This window comes from Blennius ocellaris (assembly GCF_963422515.1).
Source record: "Blennius ocellaris genome assembly, chromosome: 3".
NCBI lineage: Eukaryota > Metazoa > Chordata > Actinopteri > Blenniiformes > Blenniidae > Blennius > Blennius ocellaris.
Genome location: NC_137652.1, coordinates 16,803,695 through 16,822,517, shown reverse-complemented (window position 1 = coordinate 16,822,517; position 18,823 = coordinate 16,803,695). Strand labels below are relative to the sequence as shown.

Below are 18,823 nucleotides of genomic sequence, written 5' to 3'. Positions count from 1 at the left end.
GAAATAAATCATACTACGAATTTGAGCAACAAAAAAATCCTTTTCATTTGAACACGCTTGTTTTATTCAGATTACCAACTATTGAGGAACGCCTGCATCAGCGGTGTTAGTGAGAAAACAACACTTTAACAATTGTGTCACTGTTCAAGCAACACTCGGTAAAGTAATGACATTCAGACACATATTAAACGTGAATTATACAAACTTTATTCATTTTAACAAGTCATCAAAGACTCCTAAACAAGATTTTTTTTTTAAATAAAAAATAATACACATTTCAGGCCTCATGTGGCACATTAGGTTGATTTGGTTTTTTTTTCCACCTATCATATCACAATCTAGTATATGGAGGCTGGAGTCGTTCTTCTGGTCTATATTTGAAGCTTTGCATAATGTGTAGCTGCTTATAACTTTAGTCATAACAAGTAGTTTGTTAGCTAGAGCAGAGAGAGACGCTGGGAACTCCCGGTCCTGAATTACCGCTGTGATATGTCTGGTGCTTTCAGAAGTACTAAATGTGTCATTCTCATCAGAGCCACTCCTTACAATCAATTCCAAACAATGTCAGACTGTGGCGCCTCACAAAACACAAGTGACAATTCTCTTTTGGTTTCGAGTGTCAAACTATGACAGCATCTTGCTGAGATATGCTGATTGTATATAACATTAAGGTTTTGAAGGTATATTTTTTTTTAAATCCCTCATGCCCAAATGTTAGAGTCTTGATATAGACATCCTGTCACATTTCTGTTTCTATTTTCAGACAATATGGTATAAAGAGGACATAGTTACATTAATGGTCGTCTCAGGCACTTTTGATTAACAAGCTGGCTCACTGTTACAAAGACTCATAACAGATAATCCATCCATCCACATCCAACCCCTTTTCTTGTTGCTTTTTCTTAAAAAGCCCAGACGGGGGCGATGTTGTCTGAGCTGTAAACTGGAGCAGTACACGTCCATACACTGCTCTTACAACATGTCCTGTGTCCTTGTCTCTTTCTCTTTGTTGGCACCGAGTCTCCACTTGACCTGCTCTGTGCTAACCGCCTTACGGGAGCACAACAACACATCATGACCTCCTCCATACTGTCTCAAACCTGAGCCACGCCTGATTAAATGGCAAAGACCATATTATTTTGATTATACGTGACCAATGTCTGAGCTCAATTGAAACACTGAAGCGTTAAATATAGAACACATGTCAACTATGTAAAATCTCTTGTGCCTACAGCTTACAGATGTTCACATCACTGCTTGCATGCTCGTCCTGTGCGTACACAACTTTTTCTAGGTACTTTTGCGTCATCTCACAATAGATCCTCGATGGGCCATCGATGATGTGTGCATGATTGTGTATCTCTGTCTTCACCCGATGATGCTCTGACAAAGGGCCATTGCCAGTTGGGATTGTGTCCAGCTTCCTGCAACCATATGTTATATAGCTTGTATAGAAGATGGATGGAAGGAGGGATAGAAGCATATTATTGATATGAAAAATTCAGTTACTAACAGATGAACAAATGCACATCCATACGTTTTTGAAGAACTGATAGTTACTCACACCAATAGCAGTAAAACCTCCAGACGTTCATAAAATGACCAGATAGCAGTGGTGTTTTGTTGACTTTATGGATGATTGACTGACTCAACAAGGTACTTCAATAGAGAGACACATACGTTCCACCAGTCATACAGGCTTTGCAGGTTTACATGTGCAGTCCAGTATAATTCTTTCGAGTTTTGCATCTCCACCAGTGAATATCGTTGTGATGTTGATCTGTACAACACAAGAGTTTGTGCAGACGGGTGCGGGAGAGAAGAACGTTGTGACAGATATATAACCTCTTCACCCTACAGCACATACGTTACCATGACAAGATGTCACCAGGGGCAATTACAGCAGATGATGAGATAAATAGAGAAAAGAGGTCTGGGTCAGGGAGGGGCTGCTAGTTCGTTTGCTGTAGTCGGATCTATGTAAAGGACGGAGTGGAAAACTAACAGACTGGCCTTTGTGTATCTGAGATGAGCCATTCCTTCACACAAGCCAGGCAAATAATATGCATCTGTTTTAGATATACAATGTGGGACGGATGTAGAGCGACTACTGAGGTGAGAGAAGTGAGTAATGTCCACCCAACCATCCATCTTCACTTTATTCAGTTCAGGGTTGCAGGTGCTGGAGCTGATCCCAACTAATAATGGGTGGAGGTGGCTTACATCCTGGACAGGCCACCAGTCCATCTCACCCACACACACACACACACACACACACACACACCCTTTTGAATCCTCTGTGGGAGGAAATTGGAATGCCTGGATACACAGAACCTGCAGTTATTAATAAATGTTGTCAAAGCTGCAGAGAGCGTCATATGGGGGCATCAGCTTGAGATGGAGACGTGACAGTTCGTTTCTCTTGGTCATCTTTGCCTACAACATTGGCTCAAATGCTTTTCCAGTAATTATATAATTTTAAGTTTTCTTTGGTGTGGTGCAGGGTGGGTCGGCTCACAGAATTTGCAGTCATCTATCTCTCTGCAGCTCCACTGCATGTATCTGGGGCGTGTACCGTTAGGAAAAAAAGAAGAAAAAAAACCTCCCAGCAGCTCCAGAGAAGCAGTCAGTCAGTATTTTCAGTCAGGGGACACTCTCCTTCTTCATCATCATCCTCATCATCAGTCAGTCTCCCTCCCTCACATACACCCAGTCTCCCTCCCTGTGTCAGTCAGTCTCTGTCAGCAGCAGCAGCAGCAGCAGCAGCATCTCGTCTCTCTGGCCATCATGTCGTCCTGCGGTGCGGACGGGGACCTGCTGCGGATCCCCCTGGGACTCATCAACATGGAGGGCAAGTATCTGACGGCGGAGACGTTCGGCTTCAAGATCAACGCCTCGGCCAGCAGCCTGAAGAAGAAGCAGACCTGGACCCTGGAGCAGACCGGGGAGGACGGCAGCGCCGTGTTCCTGCTCTCCCACCTGGGCCGCTACCTCGCCACGGACAAAGACGGCAACGTGACCGCAGACAGCGAGAGTCGCGGCACGGACTGTCGCTTCGTCATCACGGCGCACGAGGACGGGCGGTGGTCGCTGCAGTCCGAGCCGCACGGCCGGTTCCTGGGCGGCAGCGAGGACCGCATCACCTGCTTTGCGCAGAGCGCCTCGCCCCAGGAGAGATGGAGCGTGCACCTGGCCGTGCACCCGCAGGTCAACCTCTACAGCTTCGCGCGGAAGCGCTTCGCCCACCTGAGCGCGCGAGGGGAGGAGGTCTCCATAGCCCGGGACGTGCCCTGGGGGGTCGACTCGCTCGTGACCCTGGTCTACCGGGACCAGCGCTACCACCTGGAGACCTCCGACAACCGCTTCCTGCGTAACGACGGCAGCCTGTCCGCCGGGACGGACAAGGACACGGGCTTCATGTTGGAGTTCCGCTCCGGGAAGGTGGCGTTCCGCGACTGTAACGGCCGCTACCTGGCCCCGGCGGGGCCCACCGGCACCATGAAGTCTGGGAAGAGCGGCCGCGTGGGCAAGGACGAGCTGTTCGGCCTGGAGCGCAGCCACGCGCAGGTCGTGCTGACCGCGGGCAACGAGAGGAACGTCTCCACGAGGCAAGGTGAGGCTCTGCAGAGACCCGGAGCCCCGGAGAGGATGAGGACTCACACGTCCTCCACACGATGAAGTCACCGCATTACTGTGCGCACGGCAAAGCCAGCTGTTGCATGATTTAAGTGCGTGAGAGGGAGAAAGTAGAGCAGAATTAGAGACTCCTGTGAGTTCATCCCCCCCCCCCCCCCCTCAAACATGTGTTTTTCATTACCATGCTCTCTCCCTCCATCACTCCATCCCTCCATCCCTCCCCCTGGCCTCGCTCCCTGCCAGGCTCAACATTTTTTTTCTGCAGTAATACTACCCCTGCACTGTGGTTGCTGATCCAGGTTTAGCTTTGCCCTACATTTATTCATCACTTTTCCTTCCAGAATAGACCGACAGTAAGAAATATAGATATGCTTTGGAGAGACAGAGAGAAAATGGAGGAGAATCGCAGTCCTGCTGAATGTGGATCTCTTTGTCTGGTCGCCTCTCAGCCTCTGTTCGACTCTGGTGCCATGCTCATGGGACCAATCCTGCTCACTGGATCATGTCAATACCCATTAATGCCCAGTATAAATGTGTGTGTGCGCAAGTGTGTGTGTGACTTGTGGTGAAGTAAACCGTTTTGCAGACCCTCTGGGGACCAACATGGAGATTGAGGATGTGTGGTGAAGACATAATGTGTGTGTGTGTGTGTGATTACATTTGTGTGACTGATAAAAACAAAAAAGACATTCCAGGAAGAGAGATGAAAGAGGAGTCTTTGTCTGAATGGGTTCACTGTTGAGCGGTAGCTTGTGACCTGATTTGGGACCACAATGGCAACACTGAGGGACTGCACACTTATCACGGTTTCTTTTTTTTTTTTTTCTCCCTGAAGAATAACCAAAACCTTCTGTTCATGGGCCACTCATTAGCGTTTTTTGTTGAATTTCATTACAGTTAAAAGTCTAATTTATGGTAAGATCAAGTGTGAATGATGAGAAAAGAGTCTGCAGGATGACACTGTCGTGTCCTTTTGGTCACTTTTTTTTGGTCTTCTTGTTGTTACAAGCACCTTTTTGAGCCCCTCAAAGTGGTTTCTTGTTTTGTTGTGGTCATTTCATATCTCTGTCATCAGTTTTAATCTTAATTTCAAAATGTTACATGAACATCACATGATTTCTGTGACCATTTTGAATCAGTTTGCTGTAATCTTGTCTTGATGTGGCATTTGCACGTCTTTTACGTCTTGTTTAGTTTTTGTTTCTGTAATTATTTTGCGTTTGTTGGTTTTGTTTCTATTTATGTGTTTTGGAGTTTTTTGTAATTCAGTCTGTAATTATATTTTCTCTTTGTAGCCACTGTGTCATTTTGAGTGGAATTGTGGTTCTTTTCTGATGTTTACCTGACAATTTTATATATCTTTATAATGGTTTATTTTCTATGTAAGGTTTTTTTTGTGAGTATTGTCTGGTAATTTTTTGGAATAATATTTGTCCTTTTCTGGTTGTTTTGAAACTATGTAGTTAATTTTGCATGGCTTTGTGGTAATTGTGTTTGAATCTATGTCAAGTTCTTTTATTTGTCTCCGAAGGTGTTTGTGTTACTCTGTGGCCATTTGTGCTTTTGAGCTCCTGTTTTCCTGTTTAATACTGTTTTTTTGGGGGGGGCTTTTTTGTTGACTGATAACTTTCACAAATGTGCTACTTTTAATGGTGAACTTGCAGATGCTCCTTCAGAAATGAAGAGCTCCAACTTGCTTCCTCGCTGTTTACCCCATTAGCATACCTTAAGTGTCTGCTAACACACGGTAATATTATAGAAAGTGATTCAGCCACAGTTTTCACAGCTGAGTTCATGGAGTTCAGGACTCTCTGTGACTTTAAGAGTGTATGGGGGGGGGGGGGGGGGGGGGGGGGGCATTGTGAATTAGAGGGTAGGAGAGTTTCAGGCCTCCAGAGACAAAATGAAAACTGACAGATTGCCCCACTTTTCTAGGCATGGACCTGTCAGCCAATCAGGATGAGGAAGGGGACCAGGAAGTCTTCCAGTTGGAGATGAGCCGTGAGGACAGGAAGTGTGCCTTCAGGACTGCTGCTGGGAAATACTGGACTCTGACAGCGTCCGGAGGACTGCAGTGCACTGCCTCCTCCAAGTACCCAAAACACAGACACACACTCTGCACAATGCCGTCACTCACCCATCCTTCAATGTCTGCCAACTGAGTTGGTTGTCGAATCGATGTGTTTCAGGTCTACCGATAGTTATTTTGAGCTGGACTGGCGTGACGGCCGTGTGTGTGTTCGTGCAGCGAACGGCAAGTACGTAATTGCCAAGAAGAACGGGCAGCTGGCTGCAACTGTGGACAGTGCAGGTCAGTCACAATGAATACACGTCGTTGTCAAAGTCTGCAGTCGAAAGTAGTTTAAATAGCACATGTGGCAAGCAATCAGATCCAGCTTCATTTGACCCGCTTTCCTCAGGTGAGGCCGAACAGTTCCTGATGAAGCTCATCAACCGTCCAATCATCGTCCTCCGCGGGGAGCATGGCTTCATCGGAGCTCGTAAAGCCGGCATGCCCACCCTCGACTCCAACCGGGCGTCCTACGACGTTTTCCAACTGGAGTTCCATAACGGCGCTTACTCTATCAAAGGTGAGTGAAAGACAGAAGAGGATGTTGTCCTTGCAATGCATTCTAGGAAAATGTTGTTGAAGCTTGTTTTCCTCTGCGTGATGTCCCCTTTGTTAGTTGTGCAGCGAGTTTGATTTTCCCTCAAATCTGCTTACGCTCATTGGGGCTCGTCCTGAAATAGCTCTCACCACAACCCTGGCCTCAAGGGAAAGTCAATATTTGAAATGTCTAATGGGAATACCATTATGGCCAATAGATAAGTCATTTGAAACCTTTTATCAGTCGAGCTCGTGGAGCTACTTAGGACTGATCAGTGGGTCAACGTGGTGTATTGATTTTAATCTCTTGGTTGAAAGGAGGGTTTCATGGCCCTGGCTTTGTGTTGAGTTTGGTCTGTCGTCTGTTGTCTTTGTATTGTCTCTTATGTTGCGTGACTCCTCCTTTCATCAACCTTAATCGTATTTCAGAAAAGAAAGGAAAAACAGCAAAGTTTCAAATAACTATCCACAGTTAGACACAGAACAATCAAATCATTAGCCGAGGTTTTGCCAAAGAACCCATACTCTAAGTATTTTACTTTCTACTGTTTTTCTTATAATAATATGTGTCCCTATAGCTTGTGTATGAAGCTCCAGAGGTGACGAAAGTCTGTCGTCTCCTACAGCTGTGTGCTCCACTTTTTACTGGATATGTGTTCATACAGGCGAATCAAAGATTTTCCCTTCATGACATCATGCGGGGAAATAACCACACCCTCTGGTAGTGGATACTCACTTTGACCCTCCCACAGGCAGATAAAAACTTACAAAGACCCCAACAGTTACCCTTACAGTTAGCAGGAGCTAGCGTGACGTACTTGGTAGTAATTCTAACAACACATAAGACCAAACTAAGTAACACATTCAGACAGATTACTGTTTCCTGCCCAAACACAACATGAAACCAACCCACCTCAATAAAAACCAGCCCAGATCTCAATCTCTGCAGAAAAGACCTTTAGCCTCTGAATTGAATGAACAATTCCTCACGGTGTGTCATATGTGCTCAGACGGTCAGGGGAAGTACTGGAGTGTTGGCGACGACACCGCGGTCGCCTGCAGCAGCTCCTCGCCCGTCCAGTTCCTGCTGCAGTTCTGTGACCTCAACAAGGTGGCCATCCGTGCTCTCGGGGGGAAGTACCTGAAAGGAGACCACGCTGGAGGGCTCAAGGCCAGTGCAGACTCCCTGGACAACGCCACCCTCTGGGAATACTGAGAAAGCACACCTGGACTTCTGCCACTATCTGGCACAAGGCTTCAAACTATTGATAATTATAGGTAGCTTTTCTTTTTCTTTTTCTTTTTCTTTTTTCAGTGTGTGCCTGTGTGTGTGTGTGTGTGCGTGTAGTTGTGAATCGGTGTGAATGGATGTGTGGTGGAAAATAAAATGGACAAAGTAAAAGTTTTGGCACCAAAGCACAATACGTTTTGGATTTTTTTTTCTTCCTGGGCTTTTTACTGGACTTTTGGGTTTTCAATATTGTTCCATATAGTGTATTTGATTCACTTCCAGTCACATTGACACATCGTTGTCAGGACAATTCCTTTTATAAGTTGTGCCTATTTGTAGTGACTCCTGGTGTAATGGACTTGTAGAACATTATAACTCATAACTTCAAATATCTACTTTCCTCCTGTTGCATGGTGGCTCTCTGGTCTCCTGTCATGTCCTCTTTCAAACTCTACTGCATTAATGCACATCAGCTGAAGGGAGGTTTCTCATTTACTTGCTGCTGCTGTAAATATTGCTTTCTTTGTCACAAAGCGATACGAAATGTAATAATCCAAAACGTCGATATTGGGATGTTAATGGTTGAGTTAATGTGCTTGTTTTTTGCTTGTGCACAGATGTGACTGTGCCGACAGAGCAAACCTGGATGCATCTCAGAAGGAACTGCAATTAAATCAGCTCTCAATTTTTAATTGCTCCCAGATGATGTCGGCTCATGCATGTGGCATGAGAACGAACCAGTCTGACCAGCTGTTGACTTTTGATCATGCAGTATGTCAATGGGTGAGATATGTCAGGCCGACATTGAGCACTTTGTCGGAGCTTAATTTTGGAAAAGCAGTTCATATCTTGAAGTCATGCCAGATCAGATTTTTTTTTTTTTTAACGCAACTTTTAGCTTGTGGTAGAAAAGCATAATGTCAATCCCGATTGGTGTGAATTCATATTATAAGCAGTTACAAAGACATTGCTTTCATCTGTGGAAAAAGCTGAAAGAAAATGAGCACAATGACATTGTATACAGAGGAATAATGTTCAACTCACACGCTTGGTGTAAGGAAATGTTGGCCTTAAGACTGCTGGTGTGTAAACGCATTGGAGGAGTCGTTTCCCTCTCCATCGGTGTTTCTGTGCCTTCCATGAAGCATTTCAGCGGTCTCTCTGTCATGCTCCTGCATTTTAATGGAACTGACACAAAACATGAATAAAGTTTTTCCCTCTTGACTGGCGTCTGTTTTGATTGATTTTTATTTACAGGTGGGTTTCATTTGTTCAGGTTGTGCCAAGTTTATGGAGAGACATGATCTCTGACTCCAAACTTTGGAGAACCAGTCGCCATGCCTTACTGACTACTCCAAAATACTATTTATATCCATTCATTTGATTCAGGTGATTGATTAGTTCAGATCTGAAGTTCAAACAAGTAATTCAACTTCAATTTTGGTAGTGGTGACACTCGATGTCCATCAACAAAGACAAAATAGCTTAAATCAAATGTTAAAGGAGGAAAAAGACATAAAATGACTTGGAAAAACATGTCAAATCTTCCAGGAGTGGCACCTAAAGGATGCAGGATTTCTTTAAAGAGAATCAATTAAACCCAATAATGGACATAAAATATCAGGAGGACATGCAATGTTTTGTCATTTAAATGGTAAAAAATGGGACCAAAAACTGCACTGTATCTCTCGATATTATAAACCACATGATCAGGTTGCTTGACTCCACTGAATGCTATCGAATTTTGATTCCACCTTAACAACACACCCCGTCTTAAATATTATGAATTCGAAAAGAAAGCCACTTTACAAACCATGTTCTATGTTTGAAAACTGAGATTTGGTGCATATTTGTTCACATTGTCTTTCTGCAGTCACCTTCCTGTTCTGCTAAGGAAAAAAAAATAAAAAATCATTATCGTGGTTTTGCAAATGCTTTTTTTGTGTGGGAGAGGAAAGAACAGAGGCTGCATCACGTCCCCTGAGACTTCCCTGAGCCAAAACCGTACGACTGAAAGGAAGACGTGGTGGAGAGGGAGGTAACCTACTCTACTTTCTTCCATTATGTGAAAGAAATCCTGCGTGTGGCACTTCCAGACATCCTCTTCTTTACCTCAACTTTACATGGACGTCGATTTATAATCATATACAAGGACACACGCTCAAGCATCCTTCAATCTTTGCCCAGCCGGATTTTTCTGTGTTTCCATGGTAACGTGTAATGGCAGAATGGGGCTTGAGGTGGGTGTTCAGAAATGGAAAAGACACAGGCAGATCAATATTTTCAAAACGCAACAGGACAGTAAAAGTCAAACAGTCTAATAATTGCAGCTTGTTTGCGATATGTGACGGCAGACTTCCTCCTGCATGAGCTCTGACATGTGATGCTCCCCAAATGAAATGGAGCATTCACTGTGCTCACAATGTTACAGTACGACACTCCTTTACAGTTGCACCGCTTTGCCTAAAGTCTATAAAAGAGAACATGCCGGCGCTGGGCCAAATGTGCCTGCCAGAAAACGCTAATGTGGCAGTGCAGTGGAAAAAGTGAAGAGTAAGCAGACAAGGAAACAAAGCAGGGCATCAAAGAGACGAAAGAAAATGGGAAGGCTCGGTCATTAGTTGCAGGGAAGATTGTGATCTTGCATGCCAGGCAGAAATCTTTGGTGAAACATTGTCCTTGTCCTGATTAAAACTGTGTATGAATTTATATGTTTTGTGGTTTACACCAAAACAAAAAAAAAGTAGGAGGGTTTTTAAATATTGGACAGTAATGTGAACATTCCCCACCACCCAGCCTTCTCCGTAATGTTTTCACATTATAAGATATTATGGTTAACAGTCAACAAATATAACTCTTTCATGTTGATCAACTCTGTTGTAGTTAGATGTGTTTCAATTAAATAATTCATTACTCCTTAGTTTGTTACTTATAGCAGCACATGCAAAGCTGCGTCAAATATCTTTTTTCTCATGCTTTCATTTTTCTCTCTTTTAATAAATTCTGTTTTAAAAACGTGTGTTTTATCCTCCACATTTCCATTTTTGTGATTATTTCATTTCAAGAAAAGTACTGAAAAAGGTCACGCGAAAGACAGAACTCCGAAGCAACTTCCACTTTGACCTCTCGTGAAACTCAGTCACATATTTAAAATGCATTCATTTCGCTAAAGTTTTTTTGAACTCGTTTGCCTGACATCAGAAGAACATGAAATGAAAGCCCAAGACCAATATGCAAAAGTCATTGAAAAAGCGCTCGATAACTTGCAGCAACCCTGGAATAACCTTTTACATGCAAATGTATTGGAGAGCAGAAAGTTATCACCTCAAAATGATTGTTCACTATGATTTGAAGTAGAAAAAAAAGAAAAAAAGAAAAAAAGGACCTCAATCCTTGTTTAAATGTGACTTCTGCTGCCCTCTAGTGTCTAAAAGATGAAGCTGCCCAGGACTGGTCTCTCTTATAGAATTAAATGGTATTAGTTACGACAGAATTTGTCTAATTCCAGTGCTCGTTGTCATGGTGATGTCTATATTGAATATGTGAGTATGAACATCCTCTATTAAAGTTGATAAGTTGACAGAAACAAACGGACACTATTTAATTATTCTCGTTAACCCCTCATATTACACAAAGATGTCAATATGCAGCACACTATAGCTTTTCATCAACGCATCACTGCTGTGAAGTACATTATCCTCACACAGTAAATCCTGCCACTTGGTGGTCTGACGATACCGTTACATGTCGTCTCACGCCACGCTCTGTGTGTTTCCAGTGTAACACTGTAACAGTGAGGATGAAGACGAGCAGGACGAAGAGCAGCCGCCACGCTCTTTCTCGAGGAGGAAACCACGCAGGCTGAACTCAACCAGAGTGAATAAAGTTCTGGGAGAGGGACTAATAAGTGTCTTATCTCCTCTGTCAGCGGGCAGCAACAATGAGAATTTTACAATTCTGATATTAACAAGCTGGCTTGTAATTGAGCGTCAGTGTGTGTGCTGAAACTTTGTTGACCTCGTTCAACACTGAACGTTCATGTCAAAAGAGCAAAAAGCCAAATATCAAGAGAAGTCCAGTTCCATGCTGAGAGATACCCAGTGTGTTCCACCAGTAACAACTATGTCAGGAAGCAGCAATTATACAACATATGTCAACATTATGTCATTAAATCTGAATCTGATGGAGTCAGTGCCTCACCAACCATTAGCTGCACAGCACTGATACACATGTATATTCGTTTTTGTTTTTTTTGCCAGAGGGGGTTTGGTATATTTCCATTCATTTGGGTCTTGTGACACCCATAAACAGTCCTTTGGACCTGGTTTAAGGTGAGTCACCACCTGATCACAAGACTTCATCCCTTCTGATGACTGACAGGGACTTTCAGGCCTTTTCACTTATTTCACATGAGCCATTGAGAGTCATATGAATCAAAGTGTCAGGTCATGTGAAACCAGAAGGGGTGTTGACACACCTACGCTACCTGTTCAGGATGTCCTCTCATGGGGGAAGTGGTATCACCAGTGCATCCCCACTGGAAGTGGTCAGCACAGTAATCTGTGGTGTCAGTGATGTGTCATCGTAAAACACCTGCCTATGTGGACATATTCAGACATGACACACCAAGTGCATCATGTATTACAACGGACACACCAATGACAGTTTATTTACAAAGTGTCTGCTTATTCGAATAAAATCAAAGTCACGAGACACCCTTTATTCCTTTCAGCCTTGTGTAGTCACTGGGTACACCTTGTTTCATGGCTCTCTCAACTATCACATGACTGCCATGTGACCTGGATGACTCACACCCACAGCCATCATGTCACTGGTGTGTTTGACCCAGAAATAAGTGGGACTCCCCACTGGCCAGTACGACCCATGAATGTTGATTGAGATCCTTCTGTAACCCCACTCCTACTGTCTAGACAGTAGTTTAATTTTTGCTCTGATATTAGTCACTGTTGTCACTGTGCAACCCCAGCGCATAGCGTTTTTACTGTTTATCAAGTGCATATAGCTCCGGCTACTTATTTAGTCAAAGCGGTCAGTGCAGTTGTGAGCTGCTTTCTGCAACTTTATATGTCCCCCCAAGTGAATTTAAGACGAAAATAGTTTGAACTATAATATGATGCAGAGTTATATTAAGGTTATAATCTAAAAGAGGTCAATCTCGATCAATTAATCACATTCAAGCTGTGGATGCAAAAAAATACAAATCAATTCCTAAATAAGTAACATTTTTGGGACATCCTCATAATTGTAATTGTACTTGCTTGAAATGGACACCGTTGAATCTGCTTTGCTACTTTCAAAATTGAATCGACATTGTTGCTCAAATATCTCGAATTAACAATGCAATTCATAAGGTGGACTTATACTACAGACCACTTTGTACTTGTGATTGTTGTGCTTGAACACATACATGAGTCAGAGGGACGATCTTTGCCCCTTGTGATATATGTTTTTAGTGTTTCTGTTATGGCCGTCATCGGTGAGACAAACCAAAAACACTGAATTACATAATCAAAAAGACCCTCGCCTAAGACGCATTCATCGCAGTCGGAAAAATGACACTCCGAATGGGGAATTCGCTTATGACACTTTAAATGTCCTGACATGACGTTTAATGGGGCGTGGATATGTGGAAACTTTGTAAACTACCGATGGGAAATTAATGTTTGAAGCCCACCTCGGCCTGTTGGGGTATATTAGATAAGGTTTTATGATAAATGCAAGGACAACATCTGCAAAGGGGTGTAAGAAAAAAGAAAAAGAAAAAAGTTAGAGTGCTTTGAAGATCGGTGGAGTTTACGACTGCTCGTGAAGGCAGCACCCTTTCATGCGTCACTCCGCCGCTGCAGCGACCTGGATCAAACTTTACTTTTCATATAAGATTTATGTTTCTGTGTTTATCCGTCTGTGCTAACAGGCTATAAAACCTTCTTTTTTTCTAGCAGTGGCTGATCAACAGTGAAGCTTTGAAAGGAGGCTCGGCTCCGTTTTGACTAAGCTGAAAAAGTCCGCGGGGAAGTTCCCTAGGAAATCCCCCAAAGACACTGGTGTATATTATCCTCAAACAATTGACCTCCTCGGTTTGTTTCTAAAACGACGCGGAGGCAAGAGGCGCCACATGCTGGATTAGCGTCAGCCAGACTGGTGTGAATAAAGCCACATTAAAATAATTTTTTTTTTTTTTTTTAACTCCGCGATGGACAGCGTCAGCCTGAACTCGGACAAAATGCGGAGTTACAACGTGCTCAATACTTTGTACCACGAGACGCGGGAGGAGATCGAGCTGCTCAACAAGCAGATCACCGTGAAGGACAACATCATCGCCGACCTGAAAGCCCGGCTCGGCAGGCACGAGAGGATCTACTTGACGTTGGGGGAGCCCGGGGACTCCGTGGTGGTCGGTCCCTCCAACTCCCTGTTGGAGAGCCTGCTGAAGGAAATGTGCAAACTCAAACAGAGGAGGGACGATGTGGAGTTCAAGGCTGCAAGACAAGCAGAGGTAAACACTCTCAGCAACACTGATCGTGTAGTGGGGGAAACTGCGGAATTTATTTTTCTTTGTTTTGTTTTGTTTTTTTTAACACTCATAAGTCTTGTAGTGTGAGCAATCACAAGACTGGTGGTTAGGATTGCTTTTGACATGATGCGTTCCTCTCCTCCAGGAGATCCAGAGGCTGAACCTGCAGCTCAGAGAGAAGGAGCTGGAGCTGGAGAGCGTCAGGTGCCAGCCGGACCACGAGAAGGACCAGGAGATGCACCGGCTGCGGGCCACCCTGGATGAGAGGGAGCGGATGGAGGCCACCAGGACCGTCCTCTGCACATCCCTGGCCGAGGAGGCCGAGCAGCTGCGTGGCCAGCTCGGAGCGACCGTGAGGGTGTGCCAGGAGCTGCTGTCCAGACTGGAGAAGGAGAAGAAGGGGGGCACGGAGGTGGAGGACCAGGCCCAGCAGCAAAAGGCAAGGGATGGAGGGAGGGAGGGGAGTGGTGGTGGTGGTGGTGGTGGATTCAGGGGTTATTTAGTGTTTACTGTTTGGACTGTTACTGTTTGTGCGAGACTTGTTCTGACTCGGTTCCCATGATTTTCTTCAGACGTCGGAGTCTTCCGACGCCGGTGCTGTGAATTCTCAAGTGCGACAGCTTCAGGAAGAGAACCAGCAGCTAAAGCAGCGTGTGGCATATGTGAGTGTCTCTGTGCAAGTCAGTGACAAGCCGAAGACTTTTCTGGCATCACCAGAAATCTTTCTTCACAGCACATTATTAATAGGTGTGCCGTTTCCACCCTCATCCTGCCTCCTAGGTCCAGAGCCTGAACTCTCAGTGGCAGAAGTACGACTCCAGCAGGGAGGACTACATTCGGGGTTTGTGCCAGAGGCTGAAGGAGAGCACGGGACCGGGCCTGATGCCCCCGACCAGGTCCATCAGCACGGGGCTGCTCAATCAGGAGATTTCCAGGCTCAATGACTTGCTGGAAGAGAAAATAAGCGAGTGTGCGCGGCTGAACAGAGAAGTGGAGGGGACCCGGAGGAAGGACAAAGAGCGAATCCAGACACTGGAACAGCAGGTTGGTGCTTCGTCTTGAGATTGTGTCCTGCTTTGACCGTGTGAGGAGGAGGCGGGGAAACAAACACTTAGGGGTTTTTTTTTCTTTTTTTTCTCCCTTTTCCAGGTACTCATCTACACTGATGACTTTAATTCGGAGCGTGCCGACAGAGAGCGAGCGCAGGGCAAGATCGAGGAGCTGAAGGAGCAGGTTTCTCAATTAAAACAGCAGCTGCACAAGCAGGTGAGGAGGCCAAGAGCTTCTACCAAAGCGGACGCTCCCGAGGTCTCGGCGGTTCCTGACCATGTCCATGTCTCTTTAGCAGGGCGCGAGCCGAGAGAGCAGAGAGCTGGTACCCATGTGTCGCGTGCACATAGGACACCGGATCACCTCGAGGCGAGGCATAGACACGTCGGAGCCGCTGCCGAGGAGCGCCGCCGAGAGGAAGCAGCAGCCCGTGGCTTCGGCGGCGAACTTGACGAACTCGGCCTGGAACGACTCCCCGGGCCTGTCGGAGCTGCAGTGCCCGCAGTGCTTCGCCAGATTCAACGACACGGACGCTGCAGCATACCTGAGACACTGCGAAGAGTGTGCCCAGCTGTAAACTGGATACACTCGTGTCTGAACACTGAAGATCCGCACTACACTGCAGAGCGCCACCTGAGTGGAGAGTGACTGCAAAGGAAACAAAGTGACTTAAGACGATTTTGTTTTGCCCCCCCCCCAAAATGCAGCGAGGCGAAACTGTACAAACCAAAGTTCCAATATTGCGAAAGACATTAGCTCAGCAGGCCATCATGAGTCTGCCTAGTTAAGACAAATTAGTCCAGTGTCCGATTCCGAGCGCTTTCCTGTGGCACTGTGGGAGATTATACTGGTGTGAGGAAGAGGATGTTAACGCAATATATCGGATATCATATACCTCAGGGAGTCAGATTGCAAACCTGTTGCACTTTCTTGTCATTAAGCCAAAAACTAATCGTAGGCGCGTACGATTTGAGAGAGTCATGATGCATAAGCTTCTTATTTTGGATCTCGGCATCTTGTTGACGTGGTGCTATCGTTCATTTTCTATCTTGTAAAATATATCTCTATAAATATCTATTCATAATAAGATTTTCAATATATATATATATAACTATATTGTTATATTTATTCTGTATGTATGCAACTGGAAAAGGCTAATATTTGTAACAACTTGTTCTGACAGATTTTATATATTGATTTGGGATCAAACACGTTGCACATATTAAAACCAGGAAATCCTCTTGAGAGACAATGTCTAACAACCTCTTAACTGACAACGTGCTTATTTTTGGAGATGTACCATTTTCCTGGAGGCGGCACATTATTTTTGTAATAAAAGACTTGATTATCCACGTTCCCTCTTGTCACATGGTGATTTGCATATCTTCAAATATGATATATATATATATATATATATGTTTGTTTTGTTTTTTAAACTCTGCAGCCTTGAGCTGTAACCACAGATCGCAGCCTAACCGCGAAAATGTTGGCGCCGAATAACCCTGAGCCTGTAGTGCATGTGTTTTTTAGCGCGTCACGTGTGTGTTCAGTGTGTGGTGGAAAACCCCTTCCCAGTGGTGCCTGAATGGGCACGCTGTACTGTGACGGCCAGATTCCCAGCTGTTGTTGTACGACTGAGGCAAAACACTACCAGGGGTACCGAGAGGACCGGCAAAAGACGGCGGCTTGGGTTACAAACCGAACCCTCGACGGCCGCCCGCGGATCAGTCGGCCACTGCAAAAGTATCGAGATGACACGAACACGCCCACAGAGGCGTCTGGTGAATCAGTTGTCATGGTTTTGGTGCAGTACGCACAGGAAGCTGGACATCCCCTCTTTTAAAAAGGAAGTAGGCAGTTGCAGAACATCGAGGAGACTTAGGCTAGTGTGGTATTTCTGTCTGAACAAAGGGCGTACCTGCTCAACACAAAAAGAAGAAAGAACTGAACCTGAAGTCCTGCTAATTATTAAAAAAAAAAAAAAAAAACAGTAAATGTTGATAGAAACTGAAGGGTATTTTCTTAAAAGCTTACAGTGTCACTCAAGTTTGAAGTCTGGTTATTAACCACAGGGTCGCGAGGGATAAGAATATTTCTTTCATATTTATACAATAATGGTGGTTGTTTAGTAAATATTTGAATACAAAACAAGAGTAAATAATAAATGAAACAGAAGCAGCCTTCAAAAGGTTGAGGCAAGCAATGAAACCAAAAGGACAAGAATATATATATCTATAGTAGCTGCCATGATTTTTGGTATGAAATTTGGAATAGTGTCTACGTCAATGCACATGATTTGTTTTCCGGCTTCACTTCTTTGGCAACTATACAATTGTCATTTTCAAAAACATTTTTCCTTTGGGTTATACAGCTGTCTGCTTCTCCCAAGCTATACATTCTTGAGCTCTTATGGCACCATTGTTATATACATAGTTGCCAAAACACTTCTAAATATTCTTTGGAACCCCCCCCCCCCAAAAAAAAAAAAAAACCCACTCCACAATGAGGTTACCTGAGTTCATCCATCACTCGCTAATCAACTAACCTTTTGGAAGATACTTATGCCTGAAACGGTTTCCAACACATTTATGTCATTTACATAACACTGACTCTTAATCCATCAGCCCACAGACTGACTGGTTCCAATTTGGGCCTTAAAGGGTAAATTCTCCGTGTGCAGACCGCACGCATCCTGGTAGAAATACACACAGGACCCGAAAAAGCCACAAGCTGTCTGCCGGGGATTCTCCCCCCCCCCGTCCCCAGCGCACACGTCTACGCATTTATAAAAAGGGTCTAAATGTGACAGAACTTCCACACACCAGCGTTCCGCCCACCACTCTGAGTGGGGGAACAAAAAAAAAAAATAGGTCACAAGTCCCCACCTGACTGTCTGGGAACTTCTTCTAAGAAACAAAAGGCTCAATGAGAAAGGTTATAGTGGTCGAGCAGTTTCCTGTTGGAAACGGGTATCAAAGCGTCAGGATGTAGCCGTGCAGCTGTCATATACTTTAACAGACTGGGGGGGGTGTGGAAGAGGTGGAGGTGGAGGTGGGGGGGCGCCAGCCTGAAATTCATCCAGCACAAAATGGATAGATACAACCTTTAATCTTCCACATATCCCAAAAGAATGGGAATTTCCCACCATTGTGAGGGAACCCCCCCCCATCCACTCCAAAAAACCTGAAGTTTATTTGCAATGGAGTGCTGCAGATTTGGGTAGATCATTTTAATTTGCCGTTTATTGGTGGGGGTAATTGGCTTTAATGCTGCCTGCTTTGTGTGTGTGTGTGTGTGTGTGTGTGTGCGCTTCTCTCTTCTGAGTAAAGTTGTTTTTGGCCATTGAAAGCAGAACTGTTGCCAGCCAGGAGGGAATCTCCCCCCTCCTTGGAAATGTATGTGATCCTGAAGTGCTCCAGGCGTTCAAACAAAGAAAACAGCGTTCTGATTACTAGCTACAAGGCGGCTCCGATGCCTTTTGATGAGACTATTGCTGCTCGACCCTGTCATTGCTGCCGCCGCGGCTTTGCGTCGCCTTGCTTTTTTTTTTTTTTTGGGTCATCCAAAGGGAAAAAAAAGGGGCATTTTAAAGTGACACAAGTTGGAAATGTCTTTGGTGTCGTGACATGGTTTGGAGGTCATCTCCTGCTTTCCAGCAAGACGAACCGTGCGTTCTGTTTTGTTTTCATTTCAATTGGACCTAAAGACATTTTTTTTAAGGTGTTTTTGATTCATCTGCATTTGCCTCATTGTGGTAGATTTG

At 44.7% G+C, this 18,823-nt stretch overlaps 2 protein-coding genes across 2 annotated transcripts; both read left to right on the top strand.

The window, feature by feature from the left end:
* Positions 1 to 2,750: 2,750 nt before the first annotated feature.
* LOC308149041 (fascin-like) lies at positions 2,751 to 8,699 on the top strand. Its single transcript, XM_080520677.1, has 5 exons — positions 2,751 to 3,613; positions 5,572 to 5,728; positions 5,826 to 5,947; positions 6,057 to 6,227; positions 7,255 to 8,699. The coding sequence occupies exons 1-5, from the start codon at positions 2,788 to 2,790 to the stop codon at positions 7,458 to 7,460; spliced, it is 1,482 nt and encodes a 493-aa protein (XP_080376803.1). The 5' UTR covers positions 2,751 to 2,787; the 3' UTR covers positions 7,461 to 8,699.
* Positions 8,700 to 13,689: 4,990 nt separating this feature from the next.
* On the top strand, positions 13,690 to 16,410 carry tnip2 (TNFAIP3 interacting protein 2; the record flags this gene model as incomplete). Its single annotated transcript, XM_080520307.1, has 6 exons — positions 13,690 to 13,992; positions 14,156 to 14,449; positions 14,583 to 14,672; positions 14,791 to 15,054; positions 15,160 to 15,276; positions 15,356 to 16,410. The coding sequence occupies 6 exons, from the start codon at positions 13,690 to 13,692 to the stop codon at positions 15,635 to 15,637; spliced, it is 1,350 nt and encodes a 449-aa protein (XP_080376433.1). The 3' UTR covers positions 15,638 to 16,410.
* Positions 16,411 to 18,823: the final 2,413 nt, after the last annotated feature.